At 40.5% G+C, this 24,598-nt stretch overlaps 1 protein-coding gene across 1 annotated transcript in view; it reads right to left on the reverse strand.

The window, feature by feature from the left end:
* Positions 1-1,989: 1,989 nt before the first annotated feature.
* slc6a11a (solute carrier family 6 member 11a) overlaps positions 1,990-24,598 on the reverse strand; it is a 32,005-nt gene continuing 9,396 nt past the window's right edge. Inside the window, exons 6-14 of the mRNA XM_077602775.1 lie at positions 11,901-12,035; positions 11,730-11,833; positions 10,437-10,561; positions 10,243-10,355; positions 10,010-10,147; positions 7,458-7,560; positions 4,849-4,949; positions 4,598-4,768; positions 1,990-4,520 (exon numbers count right to left, since the gene is read on the reverse strand). Coding sequence (XP_077458901.1) covers positions 4,413-4,520; positions 4,598-4,768; positions 4,849-4,949; positions 7,458-7,560; positions 10,010-10,147; positions 10,243-10,355; positions 10,437-10,561; positions 11,730-11,833; positions 11,901-12,035 — 1,098 coding nt within the window. The 3' untranslated portion in view covers positions 1,990-4,412. The remainder of the gene's footprint in view (positions 4,521-4,597; positions 4,769-4,848; positions 4,950-7,457; positions 7,561-10,009; positions 10,148-10,242; positions 10,356-10,436; positions 10,562-11,729; positions 11,834-11,900; positions 12,036-24,598) is intronic.

Here is a 24,598-nt window from a genome sequence, read left to right on the forward strand (position 1 = left end):
CAAGATCGTACCTGACATTTAGGGCTGTGAAAGATTCCAATAAAACGATGGATGGTGTAATTCAGTGTAGTAAAAGAATCAAGGGGTAGGTGAGCGGCATCATTTGTTTCGAGGAAAAAGTATGAAATTACGTTAAAAACAAAAACAAACTAACAGCACCTTTAATTATTCTGCACCCAAAAATGTCGTCATAAGTCTTTTTATTGCGTTTGTGAGCGGGTTTGGAAGCAGCTTTCCTGTAAATTTCAACTTGTAGACAAAGAAAATGAAAGCAAATCGCCAGAAGAGGGCATCGAGGCACCAATTTTGATTTAAATTACGACCAGTTTCCTTCCGCTTAAAGCATTACGATGAACAATGAGAAAACAGCAGCAGTTGTAGTCTGTAAGTCAGACAACTCAAAGTATTTTACACTAGAACATACAAAGTACTGTCTAGTATGTACATTTTTGGGAGAGTATGTGTTGTGTTAGTTAGAAGACAAATGCATGTGTCGTAATTGTAACAGGACATCTAAACATCACAGGTGGTCACTATAGGACCAAGCAACATCATCAGTGGCAGAACCGATGTGGATTCTGGAAAAGCACCAAACTAAAAGATTGCTAACTACATGTTTATATGGCTATTAATGGCCATTCCTAAATCTTCCTTTCGTTGATATTTTGAATGAAAATGGATGTAGAAAATGAAAGAAATTCTGATAACTCCAAGTCCAAATTGTTATAAGAGGAAACGGGCAAGAAATTGCATTTTACACTGCAAAACAGTCTTCCCAAGAATATGTCTTAACCTAAAATGATCAACGTTATCATGGAGTCCCTTGATGAACTTGAAAATGAATAAACACAAAAGGATTATAATTATTAGATAGGTTTCAATACAAAATACATGTTTGTTCTGCTGCCCATTGCAGGAAGTGAAAAAATACTCTTTAATGTGCCAGTGGTTTTGTTAAAGTAATTTTAACACAAATGAAAATTCTGTCAAAAAAGGAAGTTGTTGGAATGGCAGTTGTAGCACTCAATAAAAGGTACAAAAATAACCACAAAATAATAGTAAGATGAACAATACTATATTAATATTGACTATTTTGTAAATATTAAGACATAAAAAATGATCTCGTTATTTTGATAGGGATGTTGCTCTAGAATCCCCCTAAAACATTTTTTTGTAACTGTCACAAAATTTTCAAAAAAAGTTGAGCACCCACTTAATACTTTGGTGTTGTCTGAATGGAGGCCTGGAGAGTTCCTATACAGTAATCCCTCAAATATCGTGGTTAATGTAGACCAGACATGGCCGCAATAAGTAGGGTCACCCCTATTATAACTTTTTTTTCTTCAGTGCATGGATTTTCACATTTTTATGAACTTTAAAAAATAAAATAATAATAGCGTAAAAAAATTGCGAAGAAGTGAATTTGCGATAATCGAGCGAAGACTGTACAGTGGTATCTTGGGATATGCCTTTTAATTTATTTTGTGACCGTACTGCAACAGTTATACTTTCCCCGGAGAAATGAATGAATATGCAATTAAGCAGTCCCAGGCTCCCAAACAGGCCCCCCTTCAAAAATTGATTTTTTTTTCATCATAATAAAAACAATTCACACAAAATGATTGTAACAGATCTACCAATGGCTCACATCTAAAAACAAAACAAAGAAAACTCGTAGGTCAAGGCACGTATAGGGAAGGAAGGTAAGTGGCAGACAGTGTGCGGTAATCGAGAGGTAAGCGACCTGTATGTAATCGAGAGGTAAGCGACCCGTATCCACAACAGCGGAATGACAAATTACAAGTCCGTAACTTACACTTATTTAGGTCTTTTGCCGATTAAACGTAGCTTATGGAGAAGCACCATCAATTTCGTCACACGCAGTTTCTGCGGGTGATGACAAGTAGGCTTTTTTGTGTTGTGGTAATGACGACATGGCCTATGTCCGATTATTATTATTATTATTATTATCATAAGTCTGAAGCACAAATTAATTATTTCAGTTTTTGTTCATTTCCCAGGACAAATTTTCAAACCAGTGACAACTCCATTTTGACAAACTTATACGTCAAGGCACTCTTTTTTTCAAGGCACCATTGCACACTGAAGGCTTGTGCCGTTTATAGCTCAACTTTTTCTGTGTAATCTAAGAAGCCTATTTTCTCCAAAGTTTTGGTCACTTTCTAAAAGCAAATTAAGGACTACAAATTCTTACAGCCATTTCGCATTTGTTCAGTATCCTTGATATCCAGCAACATGCATGTACTATTGGACATTTTGTCCTCACGAGAAAAAAAAAAACTACTGAGCGCCCTAATAGTCCTATCTATGGTAATAAACTTTTTCCACTACAGCATACCAAAATGACAACTTTGGCATAGCAGTAGGACAACTACAAGTTAGATAAAGCAAAACCTTGCACTAGTTGAAAATGGTGTGCTACTAGTACCAGTACTACTACTACGAGAGGCTCTACAGTAATCCCTCGAATATCGCGGTTAATGTAGACGAGACATGGCCGCGATAATTGAAAAATCGCAAAGTAGGGTCACCCCTATCCTCCTGACTACCACAAAAAAATGTTGTCCAGTCACACTTATTTTGAAATGCGATTGGATTCACTGGGAGGGAGATATTTAGTTTTGAAAATGTCCTGTTCAGAGGACAAACTTGAACTACTGGTAGTCAGGAGGCTCTTATATATTTTTCAGTGCTGAGTTCTAGTAGCAAGAGTGGCTTCCACTTACAAGTTTCAGTGTGGATTTTAACATTTTTATGCAATTAAAAAAATAAAATAAATTAATAGCGAAAAAAAATCGCAAAGTAGTGAATTTGCGATAAGTGAAGACGCGATAATCGAGGGATGACTCTATACAATAATGATCGATTCATTGATTTTCCATGCCACTTATCCTGGCACGAGTTATGGGGGTCCAGGAGCCAACCTAAGCCAACTCTTGGCCAGGATACCCTGAAATGGTTGCCAGCCAATTGCAGACAAACAACCATTCATCCATTTTTGGGATGTGGGAGGAAACTGGAGTACCCGGCGAAAACACAGGCAAGCACGGGGAGAACATGCAAATACCACGCAGGAAGGTCGGAACCCACCAGGGATTCAACTCTTAATCTCAGTACTCTGAGGCGGAGTGCTTAACACCCGTACTACCACTTTATACAATGCTCAATGTTAAATATGTACTCATAGCACACTGATGTCAACCAGAACAGTTTAGTTTCACAATACCATGTATGTACAGTAGTCATACTACTATTGCGCCAAACATTTTATGGAAAAAAATGCTACTAATAGAATAGAAGACCATTTCCTACCTTTAATAAAGAATTAGATAGGTAAAACTAAAACTTAAAACATCTCACTTATGTAGAAATAACTCATGTCAAGCACTAATGCAAACAAGTTAATAATTTGGGGTTGTCAGAATTAAGATTTAGATAAGGAGATAAATTACAGAGTGAAAATGTAATTTTTGGTCCCTATTCTTGTTGTGCAAATGTTGTTGCTCCCATTCTTGGAGATTCCGCTAAATAATAATGAAATTACAGTGAACCCTCATTGTCTTGGGAATACCGTATTTATTCGAATATAACGCGCAAAATTTTGTACCAAAAAACTGAAGCAAAGTTTGGGTGCGTGTTATAGACGAATCCCAGTGAAACACTGCCCTCTGCCGGTGAAAAAGTCCCCTCCGCAGCCGTTATGTATAATGGGAGACATAAAACTTGTCTTTGTCCGCCAGATAGCGAAAATTTACTTTCTTTTACAAAAGCCAGCCCTCTCCAAATAGCCTTTGGTAAGTTTACAAGGAAATAGTTGGGGTAAATATAAAAAAAAAGTTGCTCCAGGGAAACGAGTCCACTCAGAGAGCACTATCCTCGCTCAAGAAGAATGGAATTGGTGAATCTGATAATGATGAATCAGACTTTGAAAAATTGAAAAATGTGATGATGAATTAGACTAACGCTTTAAAATTGTAAATTTCATTTGAGAATTGTGCTCATTTTGGTAGTAGTTTGTTTTATCAGGTTTCCATAACATATGTTGTAAATAAATGTTTTGTCATGGCGACATGTGTTATACCAGACATGGCTTTGGCTTGAGGATAAAAATAGGTAGTAAGTTCTGCTGTAAATAAAATAGGTAAGGCTCACCTCCCAAAAATTTATAAATGCTGAACTGTAAGGCAGCGAAGGTTAAGACTTGCTATTGACTGATATAAATTTTAGAAAAACCCTTTTCTTAACTTGTAGGTCATTTGTATATCTATACCTACAGTATAAAATAGATAGTAATCTGCATTAAAATTTTAGCCGACGGCCTGTGCATATATATTGAATAGGCAGCACGTATGATGTATAGGTAGGCTCAATAAATGCTAGTTTCTCAAATATTACTGTTTTTTGCCATCATCGTGAACGTGCAGTGCAATGCGAAGGGTCGCCATTTCCTTTGCCATCATTGGGAGGTCATCTGAACATTGGGTGCTTGTCTTGAGACGCTAAGGGCACACAGGGCATGTGACATTTCATGAAGGACAAACAATGTAAGGCGATCATGGCTGACTGAAGTACACACCTGCCAAATAGACCCCTTTTCTTTGGCAACTTTGCAGATCATGGAGACAGGAATGAGAAAGAGCGATGACGAAGCCAGGAACCAGCCAATCCAATAGGCCCACCAGGGATACACATATGTGTTGTTGAACTTGAGTGGTGTGTATTTCAACAAGAGGAACACAAGTGTTCCCTGCAAAAGGAGACCAAAGGTCATGTTAAATGGGGTGAGATCAACACAAGCATACAAGTTGACTGCTTTGGTGCACTTACACTGCATATAACAGGTGTGGCATATAGCCAGCAATACTTGATCAGCGACATGGGTTTGTATCCTATCATATCCTCAATGTTGTCACTGAAGCGGTCAGCACCTTAAAATAGACCAAAAAATTACTATGTGCTGCTTTCAACTTCTACAACAACAGAATCTTAATGTACCTTATGACTCAATACATGTCGTCTAAAAAAAGATGTACACTGACATTGTGTAATAGAACCTTTGTTTATTTTTGTCAGTCATCATTTTACAGTAGCCATGCATCTGCCTGTCCACATCAGGAAAATATAATTTAATAGTTCATATAATACCTTATAATTTAAAACCTCCAGACTACTGAGGGACTGTGCGGTAACCTCAGTCTCAGTCTGCAGAAGGTCCCCACCTTGTGGACTTCCTGTGTGTGGCTCCAGGTTTTTTTTTAACTAGGTCTACAATGTCTTGTGTGTCTTGTGTCTGTCTTGCTACTGCAACCAATACATTTCCCAAATAGGAGATGAAATAAAGTTCTAACCTAACCTAATATACTAACACTATAAGTTAATGATAACTAAGTGCAGTTAGAATGTAAAATATAACTAAAGATTAAGTGACGCTGAAAAATTAGGCAGCAATCAGCCTCATTTATTTGTGGTCAACACATTAACACATCAGGACCTCTGCTAGTTATTTTTTTGTACTTTGATGTCGCATTTTCATTTTTTTGAAAAATATTTTATTTGTATATTGTAAGTATTTTCTCACATTTATGTGTCTGATAAAATGTACTGAAACTCTAAACACCCTGCGATCTTGTGTAAAATAAACATTAAAAAATATAACTTCTCTTATTCTTTATATCTTAAACCAACTTCGTATATTCGATATTATAAACTATAATGACAAAATAATTAAAGGGACACTCATTTTGGTGATTTGTTTCTAAATACACTAAATACAATGGCGACTGCCTAATGATCGGCCCTGCACCAATTGGGACCCAGCTGGGCGCAGCCCAAAGAGGCAACGCGGGTTCTCCTAATCAAAGGCCGAATAACTGTGGGAGGGGCCAAGGAGGTCAGGTATGTAGACAGTTGGGTGGCAGCCAAAGAAGGGGTCTAGAGGTTGCCCGAGCTTATGCGTGAGTGTTGGGAATTGGTTTTGTTGGGTTTTTCCCATGGATGACCTGTCCCTGTGATTGCCCATTGAGTTCACCTGTCGTTTCACTGCCTCTCGTGTGACCGAGGTGTTTCTGATTGTCTCATCAACCCATGTCTGTCTATTTAAAACCTGTGTATTTGTCAGTCATTGTGGGACCGTCTTGTGTACCCATGTGTTTTCCTTGTGCTCCACGTTTCCCCATGTGTTCCCTGTCAGGTTTGATTTTGTTCATTGATTTAAAAGTCTTTGTTATTTTTCGAGAAACATGGCTCAGTTATTAAAGTTTTTCTAGTGCACTCTCAGCCCCCGCCTGCTTCCCTGCGTTTGGGTCCTACCAAGCTTCATGCTTCGAGAACTGTAACAGTGAGGTTCAGAAGAGTTCCGGATAAATGCTACCATTCCTCTTGAGGGGGGCTAGGTACTTTTCCACTCTGGATTCACCCACGGGAGAGGTAAAAGGCAGCTGTGGGCATACTTATTGCCCCTCGGCTATGTGCCATTACATTGCGGTTCCCCCGGTTAGACGAGAGGGTTGCCTACCTCAGGCTTCAGATGAGGGGCGGGTCCTGACTGTTGTTTGTGCTAACGCACAGTACCCACGCCTTATGGAGTGCTTGGACAGGGTGCTGGAAAGTACTCTTTATTGGGACTCCCTCGTTTTGCTGGGGGACTTCGTGACATTGAGACCTGGAGGGGCCTGATTTGACTCTGATCATAACCTGAGCGTGTTGCATTGTTGGAATTCTGAACTCTTCTCAGATTGTAAGAAATGAACACCACTCGACACTAAGACATCCTAGGCCGCAGTTTGATGATTGACTTTCTATCCGTGTCATCCGTCTTGCAGTCGCATGTCCTGGACACTGGTTGTCAACTGTTGGCTCCGATGGTAGGGGAAGATGCCAGTGCAGCCCGGCAGACCCAAACATATTGTGACGGTCCGCGGGGAGAGCCCGGCGGAATTATCTGTCAGGAGTTTATCATGCCTTCCATTTTCGGCAGAGCTTTTCCATGTCCAGGAAGAGGTGGGGCACAAGAAGAGGTTGAGGCCAAGCGGACAATTTTCCATGCGGCTAATACTGAGACGGCTGAGCAGAGCTGCGACTGTAACGTAGTCAATGCCTTTCGTGGCAGCAATCCCAGAATGCGTTGGTGGACATCAACGTTAAGGTCAAGCTGAAGATGGAAATGAAGTCCAATCAGGATGTTGTCTCCCAGCTGGCCCAGGAACCCTAACTCTGGATTTCGCTGCTGAAGCCGCTGCCTCCGCGACCCGACTTCAGTAAAGTGGGAGAAAATGGATGAATGGCTTTTGCTTCATAAGCTTAACTAATAACTTGCATTTGCCAATGTAGCGGTGGAACCAGAAGGATGAAATATCAAGGGCAGTGTTGGTTTTGTAGCTTATGTGCAGAGATTTGTCGGGATTCTCAAAATATAACAAGCTTTAACAATGTTTTACCATAAATCCATCCAATAGCCACTGACTGGAACACTGCCATTATAAGAAGAGTGGGACCACTGCAGACATAGTGATCAAAAATCTGCAAAATGTATGGCCCTGCCTACAAAAGAAAGAAACAATTCATTAGGAAAGATGTCTATTGCAAACTGATAAGCTTCTATTGATTGGTTGTCCTAGCGGAGAAACAAGATCAAAAACAATATTTTGCATGAATAGCCGATGTGTTTGGAAGGCATGATGATGAAATGTAGCTGACCAACATTACATTTCTGGCTCATTTCCAGCCCTTCCTTTCAAAAAGAGGTTAAGTGTGAATTATTGTGTGATAATTTTATTTGTTCGTAATTTTTATTATTTGAAATATTTTTTTAAATAATCCTCACAAATAATTCAACAATCAATTTGAAGCTTTTCCAAAACTCACTGTTACCGGTACCGGTGCGTGTTTCTCTTTTCAGTTCTCCTGTCTTCAGTTTATCCTTAACTTCTTGCGGCGTTAACGTAACGTGCGCAGAGCATGCTCTGGCTCTGCGGCTCCGCCTCCAATTACAATTACATTGCAATCTCACCCTCTTGCTACTGTGACTACGAAATTTCCCGAATACGGGATGAATAAAGTTATCCAATCCAATCCAATTACAGTGCCTTCTCTGTTTTATCAAAAATTCTAAATTATTTACTTTAAAACAAGTATTCCTTAGTTTAGTATCCACACATCGTTTTATTATATATATATAAAATTCAGCAAGAGAGACCACACATCGTTTTAGTGTAGAGCATTTTTTTCAGCAAAAGAGAAGCCCGGCCCGAAACCGAAGTAATGATTGACATTTCAGGCCCGACCGACCCTGAATTTCGGGTTGGGTTCAGGCACAAGATCTTACCTCTAGGCCATATTAAAATCTGATAAGGAAGTTGGCTATTTGTAGCCAAGTACATAAAATACTGCCCACCAACACAGCAACATATAGTCATTGGGAAGACATTTGCTTAACATAATTTTTTTTTGATATTGCATAATTTTAGTATCAGTATCAAGATACTTTATGGCGGTATCTGACCAAAGTCAAAATTTTGGTATTGTATTGTACTGTACTAACACTAAACAATACATCACTGGAAAGCAATTTTAGGACAAGGGACAGAGTGTAAGTATTGTGCATTTGTGGAATGACCAGCACTGCTAAACGTGTGGGTAGAGTCCCTCAACATGTGCCAAAAATCCTCCTGCGGGCATTGGCTTTTGTGCCAGCTTGGTCACATTTTGCTGTGTGTACAACTCATTCCTAAATCAGAAGCTGCACTAGAGAAAAGACATACCTTGTTGTGTAGGGATAAATACTGACTCATTATTTGATTTTTCTTTAGTTCCAATAGAGTTTTTTGTTTGGCAACAATTTCATTTGGTAATGCAAGAACCGATCTTGCAATTGGCTAATGGTGGAGGAGAGAAGATCTTTTTTAAACACAAATTCAAACCTATAACTTTCCTGGCCACAAATCACCTTTTAAAATGGGGAAGATTAGAGATATTTCCATAAGAACGTCTCTAATGTCTATTGAAACATTAGGGACATTTAATAAATAATTGAAGTGCACCTCTTACATAATTCTCCTCTAATATTAAACATACTTCAATACATTCATTCAGTATCTGAACTGCTTATGCTCACAAGGGTCGTGGGGGGGTGCTGGAGCCTATCCCAGCTAACTACAGGCACTAGGTGGGGGACACCCTGAATCGGTGGGAAGCAAATCGCAGGGCACAAGGAGACGACAAACATTCATGCTCAACACTTATACCAAGGGGCAATTTAGAGTGTTCAACCAGAACTGTGAGGCCGGCGCCGTAACCACTCGGCCGCTGGGCTGCCTGATTTAAAACAAATTTTCAAAATAAGTGCAGTTACCATTAAAGTAAACACAAAACAAAAAATATTATACAAGTAGACCGCTTTGCCTTCAGATAATCTGTTGAGCCAAATATTAATAAACAATGCAAAATGCTAAAAAAAAAAATTCTAACACGAATGAAGGTACAACACATAGATATATATACAATATAATGAAAGTGCATATTTTTGATAGCAATTATATTGTTTGATAAGATTAATCTTGGTGCAGCTTTCTTATTTAAAATCAGTTGCTAAATCCCTCCTAGTGTCTCTCTATCCATCCGTCGCACTGACTTGTTGAATGAATAAATGGCCTTATTCATTCATTCTTTGTCAGGATATGCGTTTTGTTTAAGATCCGCAAATAGGTAATTTTGCGGGTGTTCCACTGGATCCTGATAATGTACGCTATTTTAGCTGATGTCAGGGCAAATGTGCACTTTTACGCCTTAGATTGGTCAGCAATCAATCACAGGACATATCCGGAAACAGGCACAATCATTGACTGGAAACTGTTAAATGGACTATATTTAGGCAACTAACATTACATCTTCAGTGGTTCATTTTTACTTGACCTATTTTAGGGTAATAACCATTAAGGGAAATAATGCTCAGATTATCAGTACATAATTTAAGTTACACGGGAATTCTTACCTGTGACACCATTAAGTGGCCAAAGAGATAGCAGAAAACACAAATTAGCAGTAAAATAAGCTCTCTTCGGTATCCTTTTTGGATCTGGGAAGGGTAGATATCCGTTATAGACGTCATGATGCTTTCAAGTCCAGCAAACTGGGTCATGAAAAAAGAAAAAATGGTAAGTCAATTTGAGAAGGTGTGTTTGCACATATTGTGTCTGTGGTGATGTCACAAAGGCTTCAACTGACCTGACCATCGATTCCCAACAGGACGATCATGGTAAAGAAGCACACAGACCATACCTGAGGCCAAGGCATGAGGCTCACCGCTTGTGGGTAAACAATGAAGACAAGACCAGGGCCTGCAGAGCCAAACCAGACCAACTGCTCTTCAAACAGAATATGAAATTTGAACTTGTCATGCTTGTCTAGTGTGGTCGTACCTGACTCTGCTACTTTGGCAATATCTACACCTTGTTTATGGGACATATACCCCAGAACAGAAAAAATGGCAAACCCACTAATGAAGCTGGTCCCACTGTTCAGCAAGCAAAGGAAGAAGGAGTCCCTGGAAATCATAAACAAATATTATCTACCAGTACTGTATTTTAGTGATGTTGCAAATCAATTTTTGGGCACCCGATTCCGATAAACTGCAGATGTTTGTCGCTCTTCTTGAGAAGTACATTCAGACAGTTTTAGATATTGTATCTAGTTAGTTTCCTGCAGATGTCTAATACATGGCGTAACAGGTATTATTTGCTTTATACCATTACCTTTGGGCTACCTTTTAATCTGGTATAATTTCACTTGCAGTTTTTTTCAGTTTCCCATATTTGGAGTATTTTTTTTAATGTGTTTTGTCATTTGTAAATTTTGCTTCTACTCCCTTTCTGTACTTGCAGGATCCTTATCTTTCCGTTGTTTTATCTTAAGCAAATCTTTTGGAGTTTTCCCTGTCGGCCACCGTTGTTGAAAATGAAAACTCAAACAATGCTCTGATAGTTGTTTTGGTACGAAACATGGCTTGTTTTAGTTTAAACTAGTGCTTCTCAATTATTTTCTGTTGCACCCTATCCAGGAAAAATTAAACGTTTCACGCCTCCCCCTCTGACTGAAATACAGTAATACCTCGACATACGAATGCCCCCCGACATACAAGCAATTTGAGATACGAGTAAAATTTCGGGCAAATATTAATTTTGAGATACGAGACAAATTTTGATATACAAGCATACAGCAGACGCGAGAGGCTGCTCATAAGAACATCATGGGCACTATCTTTCTGGTCGCAACTCCTTCGTGTAATGTCTCTACGAGCACTGGGCGGAGCGTTGCATTTTTTGAGTGTCTTTTTTCCCCGTTAGTCAGTGCGAATGGCAGAGCGATCGCTAATACGAGAGGAGTAGTATATACAATTTCTCGTTGGCAAGTGGTCATGCGTTATCCTATTGTAAGGACATCTGTGTGCATCATTTTGGGAATATTTTGAAGGGAAGACAAAAGCAAACAACCCTCGATAGGTTGCATCTGAAAGTCAGGGTGGAGGCGGGGCGAATAGAGCCAACCCGTGAGAAGAAAGGCCAAAAGTCTGTTTCTTGAGACACAAGCTCCCAGGTATCACTTAACGCCCCCACTCGGATCGCTCCACGCCCCCTAAAGGGGGCCCGCCCCACCAATTGAGAAGCACTGGTCTAAATGTAGCTTGTTAGCCTGGTGTCATGTGAAATGCTCACCTGTAGCAATTGTTGTTGTACTTATTGTAGCTCCCAAGTGTGGTAAGACATCCCAAGCATATGGCGTAGGAATAGAATATTTGGGTTCCGGCATCCATCCACACCTAAAATATACCATGTATAACAGTGTTTATAAATGACTGTGTGAAATTGAACAAATGTATTTAATACCTGTGGATCAGCCAGTCGAGCAGGATTTGGATACATGTAGTATTTAATGCCAAGCAAGGCCCCCGGAAGAGTCATTCCTCTGACAAACAACACCAGTAACATAGCAAAAGGGAAGGTCGCTGTGATGTAGGTAGCCTAAATAGATGAATACAGTATATGAGTATATAAAAACAACAATCGGTGCAAATTCATACTTGTTTTTCAACAACTATTAAATGAACATTATTGGGTGCAACAATATTGCACAAATCAAGGACTTCAAGGATGGCGACCCAACATATTTTCATGTCATGTCTGTCAGTGTTTACGATGTTTGTACCGTCTGTTTATTTAGCTCAGCCCAGACAGAGAACGACCAGTTCGAGTCTGTCATTTCTGTGTTGACAAGAATCAGGACGAACAAACTGTCCTCAAAGCTCAGATACTTTATCCAAAGCAGACATCATCGTAGAATGTAGTTTTTCAAAAGAAATGGATTACCAATTTTATATACTTGTGGTCATTATGTTCTGATCTATTTTTCAAGTAACATTGAAGTCAAATCTTTTATTATGGCACCACAATTAAGTTCAGAAGCATATAAAGAATTCCTCATCTCACATAAATCAGACTGGGATTCATTTTATCACAGAACAGTTTATATTTTGATGTCTGTCCCAAATAAAGGCATCTGCAAGGACATTGGTAGTTTAGCAATTGCAAATTCACAGTTTGCTAACATTTTAAGCAGTTAGCAATGATTGAAAACTTTTGTCAGTAAAATTTACTGCAGGAGTAAGTAAACCTTTCTGTAAGTGAATACAATGTACTACTAGAACACTAACCAAAGCAAAGTTCCTTTAATGTTCAACTTTCGGATCAAACTTCTCTGTACAATGTATATTTCTGCAAACATTTTTGACATTTTCTCGCAGAATGTATTTTTTTTCCCTTTTAAATCTACTACTTCAGACTACAAGTCGTACCTGAGTATAAGTCACACAAGCCAAAATATACTAAATGAAAGGGGACAAAAACATATATAAGTCGCACTGGAGTATATGTTGCATTTTTGGAGAATTTTATTGGCTAAAATTCAAAACAAAGAGCAGACATGTCATACAAAGTGTTCATATAGTAGGAAGAATAAAACAAATTTGCTATCTAGCTGGTCGCCTGCCCTGGCTTCGTTAGCTCACGGGGCAGCACATTTTACTCCCTTTAACTCTAGGCACTCAGTTAGTGTCCAAGGTAAAAGCATCTCTCTGTGCCTAGTTAGTTTCCAAGGTATAGGCATCTTTCTGCGCTCTATGATATCGTAACGAGTTATAATGTTGAAATTGTGTTTTCCTACTGCGAGGGACAAAGAGACAAGTGGAAGAGTTGGATGCAGTTTTTCCAAGATTAGTGTAGCCGTGTTGTTTTCGAAATCCAAATAAATGATTAAAAACCTGACAAAGCTGGTGACCCCTTTGTCCAAATTACAATATATTTTATCGTTGCTCCACTTCGCTGTCAGTTAGTGTCCATCTGTTATGTAGTTTGAATCACTCTCATGCTTGCATCTTCTTTCATCTAAGAATGTCACTATGCCTAAACGTCAACAAAGACTGATAACGATCTTCGGGAAGTTGCAAATTCTTGATATAGCAAAGGAAGAACACTTACGCTGTCATCTTGCTCAATTATACTCTATCAAGAAGGAAGAGGCTAACATTAGTAAGACAGCAATGAGGGTTCTTACGTCTCATAATAAGAGTATTGTCTGTGTGGAAGCTACTTTGGCCATAAAGTGAAAGAAGAACATGATAGTTCTTATTCCATGTTTTCAGTATATTTTTTATTGATCCATGTCAAACAAGTTTACCAGTAGTTAAGGTAGATTCAGATAGAACCAACGAGACCTAGCATTCATGATATACATAATCTTAAGGCTGGGCAATTTGGTAAAAGGGGCGTACAGGCAATCTTCATCTCACAACCGCATTTGGTTCTGACAAACCAGTGACGTTGTGGATACTGTACTGCATAATAAAGTTTTACACGCTGTATCGTCTTAGAGCTATTTCAGGGTTCGAGAACCTATGGTTAGCGAGCCATATGTATCTCTTTTGATGAGTGCGTGTGGCTCCCCGCTAAGCTGTAAGATAACATGTGGAATCCAGATTCCCTAATGCACCAATAGGAGCCTGGTGTTGGCACACCACTGTGTTTGCAGCACAACTTTGAATGCCGCTACAACGACTAATGGGAGCCTCGCGTAGGCACATCAGAGTGGAGTCGACATGATCTCGAGCACCCCACCAATGGGAGCCTCGCTTTGGCATACCACTGGGTTCGCGACACTGCTTCAAGCGCTGCTACATCGACCAATGGGAGCTTTGCGTTGGCACATCACATATCGGTCAACCTCGACCAATTAATACCCCTTATTAATGATTGCAAATCGCCTTATTAAGCGATAAAAAAATGTACAAATGCACCACTGCACATATATTTACTCACATAGGGTACGCGTAAAAGTAATTTTCTCAAAAGCGGACGGCTTTCTGATACACTATGGGTGAAAGGGGAATGCGAGTGTGCATATCATGCGTAAAGCATGACAATACTCTTAGCAGTCGGCGATTACGTTTTCGTCCGCTACCAGTGACCGAGACGATCCGGATTAGAGCCGAAATGGGTAAAACGAGGTCGGTTTTACAACAAACGTACAAAAAAATACCATGCAAAAGTTGTTATACGGCGTACACGATTTGAAATGATCAAAAACGTATAAAATAGGGGAAAACGTATAGATTGACAGGTATAACATCACTGTGGTGCCGATAATGGGGATGCTGACGGGACGTGAACGCTAGTTCCAGTTACTTTCATAATTGAATAGCGAGGAAAGTAATTTATTGACGTATTCACATAAGTTTGATGTTTCAAATTTGAAAGAAAAAAGATGTGATAGTTATCATGATAATTATCGTTAGACTGATAATTTTTTGTTGTCATCTCGCCCAGGCCTAATACACGTGGGGGAAAATGGAAGACTACCCTCAAAATGGATTGCAGAATAACCAGAATGGCAAAGACTCAGCCAGTGATCAGCTCCAGGGTGATCAAAGACAGTCCGGAGTTATGTGTAAGTAAGTGAGAAAACCTCTGTGGGAAGCTAATCTATTTATAATTCCCTGCAAAGTCCCTCCTCTAAAAAATGTACAACTTTTGATCTACAACTTTTGCAGACTGCTTTTTCCCCTCCAAATACAGAAAACATTTCTGAAATACTTCATGTGTCATGTAAATTGTGGAGTACTGCAATGTAGAGGATTATAAATAAATTCCAAGGGACGTCAGGAAGTGTTTGCAGTATTTCGACATCCTATTTTCTTTGTCATCAAAACCATGAACAATCAGGATCCTAACATTGTGTTGAGTGATGTCACTGGAGTTGTCCTGCATGAAAATGACAAGAAACATGTTAAATGTTGAAAAACATTTGGGTAATATAACATTAATTCATGACCCTGTACTGCTTATCCTTTCAAGGGTCATTGGGATGTTGGAGCCTATATCAGCTAACCATGGGCTGGAGGTGGGGTTGCCAGGCATGACACAGAGAGACCAACTACAAAAACTCATTCACATCTAGGTATAATTGAGTGCAGGGATGGCTAAGTCCGGTCCTTGAGAACCCCTATCCAGTCTGTTTTCCATATCTCCCTCCTCTACCACACCTGAATCAAATGATCACTCATCAATCAGCAAGCTGTCCAGAAGCTTCATACCGATCCCATGAAAGCATGTGGAGAACATAAAGACTCCACACACAAAAGCTGGAGTCTGCAATCAGACCCTTGACATCAGAATTGTGAGGTGTTGCATTAAGGTCCACAATGTTGCTGTAATTCTTTCATCTCATCTCATTTTCTGAATCGCTTTATCCTCATTAGGGTTGCGGGGGGTGCTGGAGCCTATCCCAGCTAACTCCGGGCCAGAGGCGGGGGGACACCCTGAATCGGTGGCCAGCCGTTCCCAGGGCACAAGGAGACGGATAACCATGCACACTCACACCCATACCTAGGGGCAATTTAGAATAACCAATCAGCCTACCATGCATGGTTTTGGAATGTGGGAGGAACCCAGAGTACCCGGAGGAAACCCACGCAGGCCCGGGGAGAACATGCAAACTCCAAAAAGATGGACATGACCTGAATTTGAACCCAGGACCACAGAGCTGCGAGGCCGACGCGCTAACCACTCGCCCCACCGGGCCGCCCGCTGCTGTAATTATAATATTAATAACGAAACGCATAACGTGTAAATGCAAGGCCTACTGAAATCTTATCAGCTATTACCCACACAGAAAGTCAAAGCGTCTTTTTAATGAGAAATGAAATTAGCCATGACATGCTTTCTTTATGGATGCTAGTTAAGGACAGCTGCCGGTGTTTAGGTCACTCAACTCCAAACCAGTGCTAGGCAATATTGAAAAAATATTCTATCACAATAGAGGCCATGTAACGATAACCTTAAGCCACAATTGAGTATCTTTTTTTCCATTATTTGATATAAGAACGTGTTTAAATGTTAATACTTTTGTGCTTGTCTTTTTTGGGCGGACAATTTGTTCTCATTAAAGTAGTAGTGATATCCACATTTTTTGAATTTCATTAACTCATAATAAAAAATAAAAAATAGTGTTGCTATTCATTCTATTTTGCACCCTCGCCTGTTAGGAGCTCTGCTACTCTTTTCTGAGACCTGACCCACCTTGGGCAGTTGTGCCTGTTTTTTATCGGATTACAGATTGGACGTCAGACAGGTGGAGATGCCAAATATGTAAGCAATCAACATAGGCCAACTTTGAAACCCACACCCCACCTCGTGGTCTGAATAACTTGTCTCGTTACGCTGACAGTTGCATCGCGTCTTGTTTGTCTGGCCTTTTTATGATTTCCAGATCATGACCTTTAGTATGCCCCAAAGACCTTTGCACGCTCCTCTTTGACCTCCCGCACGCCAGAGTGCTCCGAACTGGCGGTGACCCCCTCCCCTCGCCTGCTGCTGTCAGTTTGCCAGCTACTGCTCAGCAGCACTTCCCGCAACGTACTGTAAATACATTTTTACATTTGACCAGCTACGGTGTCAAGTATCTGGTCTGTTCTGTGATCCCCCCGCACACCAACTCACACTTTAAAGTTACTATAAGGTCAAATTCATCATTTGCTTTTATATACGTGATATCTGATTGAAAACACGGGCACAAGCTGAGAACAAGTGAACGCTGTTGACGTCACAAGTTGAAGCCTAGGGTCTGCTTTCTGGCCAAACCACACCACAATGTCAGTTTTTCATTTTAGCAAGAACCGATACCACAATTACTTTTAATATGCATATTTCCTGGATCCCGCAATGGCATGGTAATGTTATTTAAAATACTGAAAAATGAGGAGAAGAAAAACACAAATAGAGACCTATTTTATGTAACACTGCTCACTTGTTGGAGCAGTTGGTATGTTCAGCTTGCGTAATCCGTAATCCTCCCTGAACCCCCCAAAAAATCAACAACAATATAGTGTCAGAAGAGGGTTATACACATGTTCAGAACAGCAAAAGAACGAAGGTGAAAAGCTTTCTTTTTCTCCCCTCGTCAAAATTTAGCCACCCTGCAGTCCATTGACAGGGCTTACCAACTGTTCCGATTTCAAAGGGGTATGAAAGCCATCTCTGCACCAAGTGAGCATTTTACAAAGGACAGTTTTGTAAACTTCAAGCAGAATCAAAAAGTCTGCACGTTTTATTTTATGCTGGTTAACGGGAGAGTACCCCTGTTTCTCTCGCCACGACACCAGTTCGTATCAGCTCTATCTCCTCGACACAGATCCCGCGGTCAGCCATGACATCTCCACAAAAATAGGTTTATTCATTCATTTTCTTAACCGCTTTATCCTCATTAGGGTTGCGGGGGCGGGGGTCTGGGTGCTGCAGCCTATCCCAACCGCCTCCGGGCCAGGGGCAGGGGAGACCCTGAATCGGTGGCCAGTCAATCGCAGGGCACAAGGAGACAAACAAGCATTCACGCTCACACCCATACCTAGGGGCAATTTAGAGTGCCCAATCAGCCTACTTTGCATGTTTTAGGAAAATGGGAGGAAACCGGAGTACCCGGAGGATACCCACACAGGCCCGACGAGAACATGCAAACTCCACCCAGGTGGACCGACCTGGATTTGAACCCAGGATCCCACAGCTGTGAGGCCGACGCGCTAAGCACTGATCCGCCGGGCCGCGCATTACCCAAAATTCAAAATGATTTATTTTATAATAAGTGTTTCGTAGTTTAGTATCCACACATCGCTTTAGTATACATTTTTATAAATATTTATTTATTTGAAAAAAAGTCAGCGAGAAACACCAAACATCGTTTGAGTATATATTATGTTTTAGCGAGAGAGAAGCCCGGCCCGACCTGACCTGAAGGATTGACATTTTAGGCCCGAAACAGAAATTGGTTCAGTTCAGGTTCGGGTTCAGGCTCAAGATCTTACCTCTAGGACACATTTACACATTACACTAATAACTGGGAGACATTTCAGACAACCAGTGGGAGAGGAGAGAGTGTTGAAAGAAAAATAAGTACGTAAAAATAAATAAAGATATGGCCTATAAAATCAGTCGATGAATCATTTGATAGTCCTACGTCATCGTCGTGACTTGTCAACTCATCTTGCCAGCCCTACTCTATTTCCGTTCTATCATTAATCTTCTGTACCGCTTATCCTTAGGAGGGGTGCAGGGCTTTCTCTATAGATATCTCAGTTAACTATAGACAGGAGGTGGGGTACACTTTAAACAAGTTACTCTAAGTAATCAAATTATTATAAAAATGGTTATCTATTTATAAGAATTCATTCATTCATCTTCTGTACCGTGCATCCTCAAGGGTTTTGAGGGTTGCCGGAGCCTCTCCCAGCTGACTTCAGACGAAAAGCAGACTACACCCTAGACTGGTCACCAGTCAGCCGTAGGGCAGTCAGAGAGACAAACGACCATTCGCACTCTCAATAATACCACGACCAGCGGCAATCGAGCCTGCGCCTTCCTGCACTGAATTCTGGCAAGTGAATCACTACTGTATTTTTAAATGAATTTCTCTCATCTCATTTTCTGAACCGCTTCATCCTCATTAGGGTCGCAGGGGGTGCTGGAACCAATCCCAGCTGTGGCAGGTGACACCCTGAATCGGTGGACGGACAACCATGCACACTCACACCCATACCTAGAGGCAATTTAGAATGTTCAATCAGCCTACCATGCATGTTCTTGGAATGTGGGAGGAAACCGGAGTACCCAGAGGAAACCCACGCAGGCCCAGGGACAACATGCAAACTCCACACAGGTAGACGTGACCTGGATTTGAACCCAGTACCCCAGAGCTGTGAGGTTATAAGTTAAGTGACAGGCTAATAAACTACCAGTGTGGAACCGTGACAGACTTGAACTGAGCTTAATCGTAGCCAACAATTAGCTAGGTTCAGTTCTTACACACTTTATCTCCGTTAGCAGATCAGTGTCTTTGAGCTTTAGATTTACATATCAGAATATATAAAACAGCTTTAATGCTAACTCCACGTACTTATAGGTGATCAAGTAATCACTCAATTCATGTGGAGCAATCCATAAAACCAATGATTGATTGAAATTCTTAAAGCAAAAACAAAATTAATGAAAATATATTAAGAAAGAACTCTCAATTGATGAAATAGTAACTTACCGTCTAACTTGTAGAATGGTGATCCAGTGTCGTAAATGTAGGTCAGGTGCGGCATGTTGACTGGTTCAAAGACGCATGCATGTTGCGTCCAATCAAATGCACTTGCTACTAACGCAGTTTAAAATTTTGTGTTTAAAGATTTTTGGGACTAAAAGTATTAGCCAATTAATGAGTACTTGCAAAACTTGCAATATGTAAATGCATAGTATTAAAAAAATACATTTTGTTCCTTATGACATGATAATGTAGAAATGTTATAGGCCCGACTTTTTTCTCCATCGCAGCCTTATTTTCTTTTGAGGTTTCATACACGTATTTATTTAATAATCGTTTGTTTATTTAGATTTGGTTCCCTGCATCTGCCTTGGGATTTACTTTCACCCCTATAAAATGTTTTAAAGCAAATGCCTCCTTTAGATTTTAAGGACTAAAATGATTCAAAAAGGATTAGCCAATCAATCATTACTTGAAAAACATGCAACATGTAAAAGCATACAATTTAAAAAAAGTGATCCTCATGACATGATCATGTGGAAATGTTACTAGGCCCTACTTTTTTTTCTTCATTGGAACCTTAGTTTGTATTCATGTTCTATCCACATAATTATTTAATAAACGTTTGTTTATTTACATTTGGTTCCCCGTGTCTGCTTTGGATTTACTTTCACCCCTATAGTGTTTTAAAGCCAATGGCTGCTTTAGAATGTTGTTTTTGAAAAATGAACACACGCGCGTGATTTAGAAAGGTGGAAGAAAAAATTGGCAAGTGAAAGATCTCATGCAGTGCCTGACTTCATACTGACAAAAGGAAAAGCATGGGAACAACTTCTAAGCCATTTCACAGGCACATAACGGTACTACTGTATATAAACAGTACATAATTGTGCACCACGTCCAAGTCAGACTAAAATGTACGGTTTTCATACTTAACATTATTTTTATTTTCTCGTGTAGCTCAAACTAATCTTCCTCTGTATAAATCAGAATCAAAGACAATGTTCACCCTTCCAAAAAGGTTGGTGATTTATATACATCGTATGGTTTGTACATAATATTATGGCAACTTTGCCTTATATTTAAATTAGGGATGTATCATTGCTGTGGCAAAATCAGGAATTTTGATATTATAAAATTAATCGAATATAATTAAAAATAGAGCAGAATCAAAAAAAAAAATCCACCAGTGAAGATGGCATCCACACTCAATGTCATTCTGGCCAAATTGTTCTCTATAATGTCCGCAGAGGGAGATATTTCAGCGGCGCAGGGCACATTTTCATATGCTTTATTTATTTTAAAACATTAATCAATCCTTTCCTTAGAGCAGGGGTCTCAAACTTGCGGCCCGCGGGCCAACTGCGGCCCTCGGGACGATAATTTGCGGCCCCCGTCTTAATATGAAAGATCGATTTTTTTTTTTTAATTTTTTTTTTTTTTTTTTTTTATTTTTTTTACCCCTTTCCCCATGATGGCGCCGTTTAAGTGGCAGCCAGTGGCAGTAGCTCTGTCCACTCATGTTTTTCTTGTTTTACAGCATGTTTTACATGAAAAATTAGAGGGAACATTGACATGCACCTGCTTGTGGCAGGTGTGATACTGGTGTGCCGATAGCGAGCAATGATGATGTCGTGACCGGATGATTCGCCTAAAGACGTTTCGCCGACGGACGTTTGACAGACGGACAGGTCGTACTAGTATTTGTTAGTTTAATGATTAAATACAAATACTGGTATTTGTATTTAATCATTAAACGCTGTTTTCAGCTGGATTTGACCGAATTTGAGAGCATTTTGAGCCGTTTGGCAAATGGACGTTTATAGACGTTTTTTTGCCTCCATCGCGATATCATCCAGTATTTGTATTTAATCATTAAATGCTGTTTTAGGATGGATTTGACCCGATTGCTGTCATTTTACGGCTCGGTTCTGCTACATCTGCCTGCCCAAGGGTGCTTACTCCCGGACTGCCATTGATGGTAGACGAACATTGATTTTTACTATAATTTGGACAACACCGGCGGCGGGCCGGATTTAAAATCCTAACGGGCCGTATATGGCCCGCGGGCCGAGGTTGAAAAACTTGTACACACACGATCCGGCGGGGCGAGCGTTCGAATCCCGTTTCGGCGAAACCTCCGTTCGGCCGAATGAACGTTCGGTGGAACGTCCATTCGGCGACCTGCCCGTCTGTCAAACGTCCGTCGGCGAAACGTCTTTAGGCGAATCATCCGAGTAGCGATGATGTCGCTCACACTGGTACTCAGTGCGCTCAGGGAGGTTGTCTTTCTGCTCAGATCAACAAAAAATTAGAGGGAACTTTGGTTCGGAGCTGAATGAACCAATCACGGTGAGGTATACGGCTCTGGAGGGCGGGACATCAGCCGGGCTGTCCAGGGTCTCGCTCACTCACTCATTCATTCCTCCAATCAGCTGGGCGGAGGAGAAGCCGTGAGGCCGATCACTCCGCTCGGCGCGCACACTCCTCCGCTGCTCTCAGCATAGAACTGAATGAGGCGCTATGATCCGTGATCCAGCCTGTGTCAGTGTCTGTAGCCATCTCCGCGATTGAAACGGAGAGCGAAAGTGCACATGCGCCACAAACCCGCGCAACTGAATGTGAAAGATCAACCCGAGACTCATTCCAAGTGGAAAAACATATTACAGAGCCCCAGAGATGTCTCTTTCAAAGCCTGCCGTGAAGAGAAAGGTCGGTGATGAGCACAGACAGTTTCAAGAAAAGTGGGGAGTGCAATATTACTTTGTTGAACACAGGGGCACCCCGACGTGTCTCATTTACACTGAAAAAGTTGCGGTGCACAAGGAATACAATTTGAAACGTAATTGTACTACGAGACATGCTGAGGAGTACGAAAAATACCAGGGAGATGAGAGAGCCAACCAGGTTGCCAGTCTTAAAACACGTCTTCTGAGGCAACAGGATCTCTTCAAGAAGGCTACCAAAGACAGTAATGCAGCAGTCAAAGCTAGCTACGCCTTTTGTGAGTTGATTGATCCTGTGCTAAGTGATCCCAAATGGCTCATGGACTTGGCTTTTCTTGTTGATATCACACATGAGCTTAATGTACTGAACAAGAAGCTACAAGGCCAGGGGCAACTTGTCAGTGCTGCCTATGACAACGTGAGAGCATTTTGCACTAAACTTGTGTTATGGAAAGCCCAGCTCTCTCAGACAAACCTTTGCCATTTCCCAGCATGCAAGGCTCTCGTGGATGCAGGCACACCATTCAGTGGTGAGAAGTATGTTGAGGCCATTTCGAAGCTACAGGAGGAATTTGATCACAGATTTGCAGACTTCAAGACACACAAAGCCACATTTCAAATTTTTGCGGACCCCTTCTCCTTTGATGTGCAAGATGCCCCTCCTGAGCTTCAAATGGAGCTCATTGACCTGCAGTGCAACTCTGCACTCAAAGCCAAGTTCAGGGAGGTGAGTGGAGAAGCAGACAAGCTTGGGCAATTTTTGAGAGAGTTGACCCCCAGCTTCCCTGAACTTTCCCGAAGGTTCAAGTGGACCATGTGCCTTTTTGGGAGCACATACTTGTGTGAGAAGCTCTTCTCCACCTTGAACTTCAATAAGTCCAAGTACAGGTCCAGACTTACTGATGAGCATCTTCAAGCTCTACTGAGGGTCTCCACTGCTTCCTCCCTCAAGCCAAATGTGACTATGTGAGAAGAAGCGCTGCCAGGTCTCTAGCAGCAAGGAGTAGGCAAGAGAAGCCGTGTTCAGAATATTTCATGTTCAATGTTCCATTCAAGTTCAGAAAGTTAAAGGTTAAAGAGCTGTTAATACAGACATTTGAAACGGAATAAAAATAATTCATTTTCTCTACTTAGCCAGCCAGTGTATATCTACTGTATGCTCATTAGTATTATTTGGTTTTGTATTACTGATTGATTTATTTTTTATTCATCTTTAAGTTAATTTATTTAATTCATTATTTTTTGTTAAAAAATAAAGATATTTGATAACGTTGGAATGTTTTATCAGTGCTTTTCTTGTGGAAATCCTGATGCGGCCCAGTCTCACCCAGACTCGGCCTCTAGCGGCCCCCAGGTAATTTGAGTTCGAGACCCCTGCCTTAGAGTAATTTTCTCTCATTTTTGTGTGTTTCCTCACATCTTTCATAAAAAAATTGAGACACTTTGACCAATTTTAAAGGGTTTAGTCGGTAGTTGTGTGAGGACCGTGGAACGAATTAGAGAATTTACAAATAAAGAACACCTCTACTTACAAAATTTTCAAGTTACGAAAAAAGTCTTGGAACCTATATATATACAATATTCTTGTCTTACGACGGAAATTTCCATCGAATAATTCGCCCGTCATGCGATCAAAATTTCGTGATGCGACCAAGCCTTTTTTGCATTTCTTTCATGTACAGACAGACGCTCCCCTACTTACGAACGCAATTGGTTCCGAGCGATTGTTCATAAGTTGAATTTGTTTGTAAGTTGATTCAGTGCTATATTTTGTATTATAATTTATGTTTAAGGCCGATATAAGTATATTGAAGGTTTATATAAGTGCATTTGTATGTTTAAGGCTTGTATAAGTAACACGCATTGGTTTGTACTGAAAAAAAAACATTTAATAAAATGGAGAGAATATGTACAGTACTGTAGAGAGAGAGAGAGAGATTTATGTATTAGAAACTGGCCAAAAGAAGCGACCTAATGACGATTGCACAGTTTTCTTCTTTTTTTCATCATAAATGATGCGGTAGCACTGTATGGCATCATTCAATTGATTTGCAAACTTTGTGCAACGTTCAATATTTGGGTCCTGCTGCTCGATCTTTCTGTTTATAAATGGTACTGACGGTCGAACGATTCAATGACCGTGAAACGCTCACCACTCTCACGCGCATCAAGCTTCGTTATTATTGCCACTTGTTTCAAATGAAATGGCTTGCCTCTTCCTTGCAACTCCC

The sequence above is a fragment of the Stigmatopora argus genome, chromosome 6 (assembly GCF_051989625.1).
Source record: "Stigmatopora argus isolate UIUO_Sarg chromosome 6, RoL_Sarg_1.0, whole genome shotgun sequence".
Lineage (NCBI taxonomy): Eukaryota > Metazoa > Chordata > Actinopteri > Syngnathiformes > Syngnathidae > Stigmatopora > Stigmatopora argus.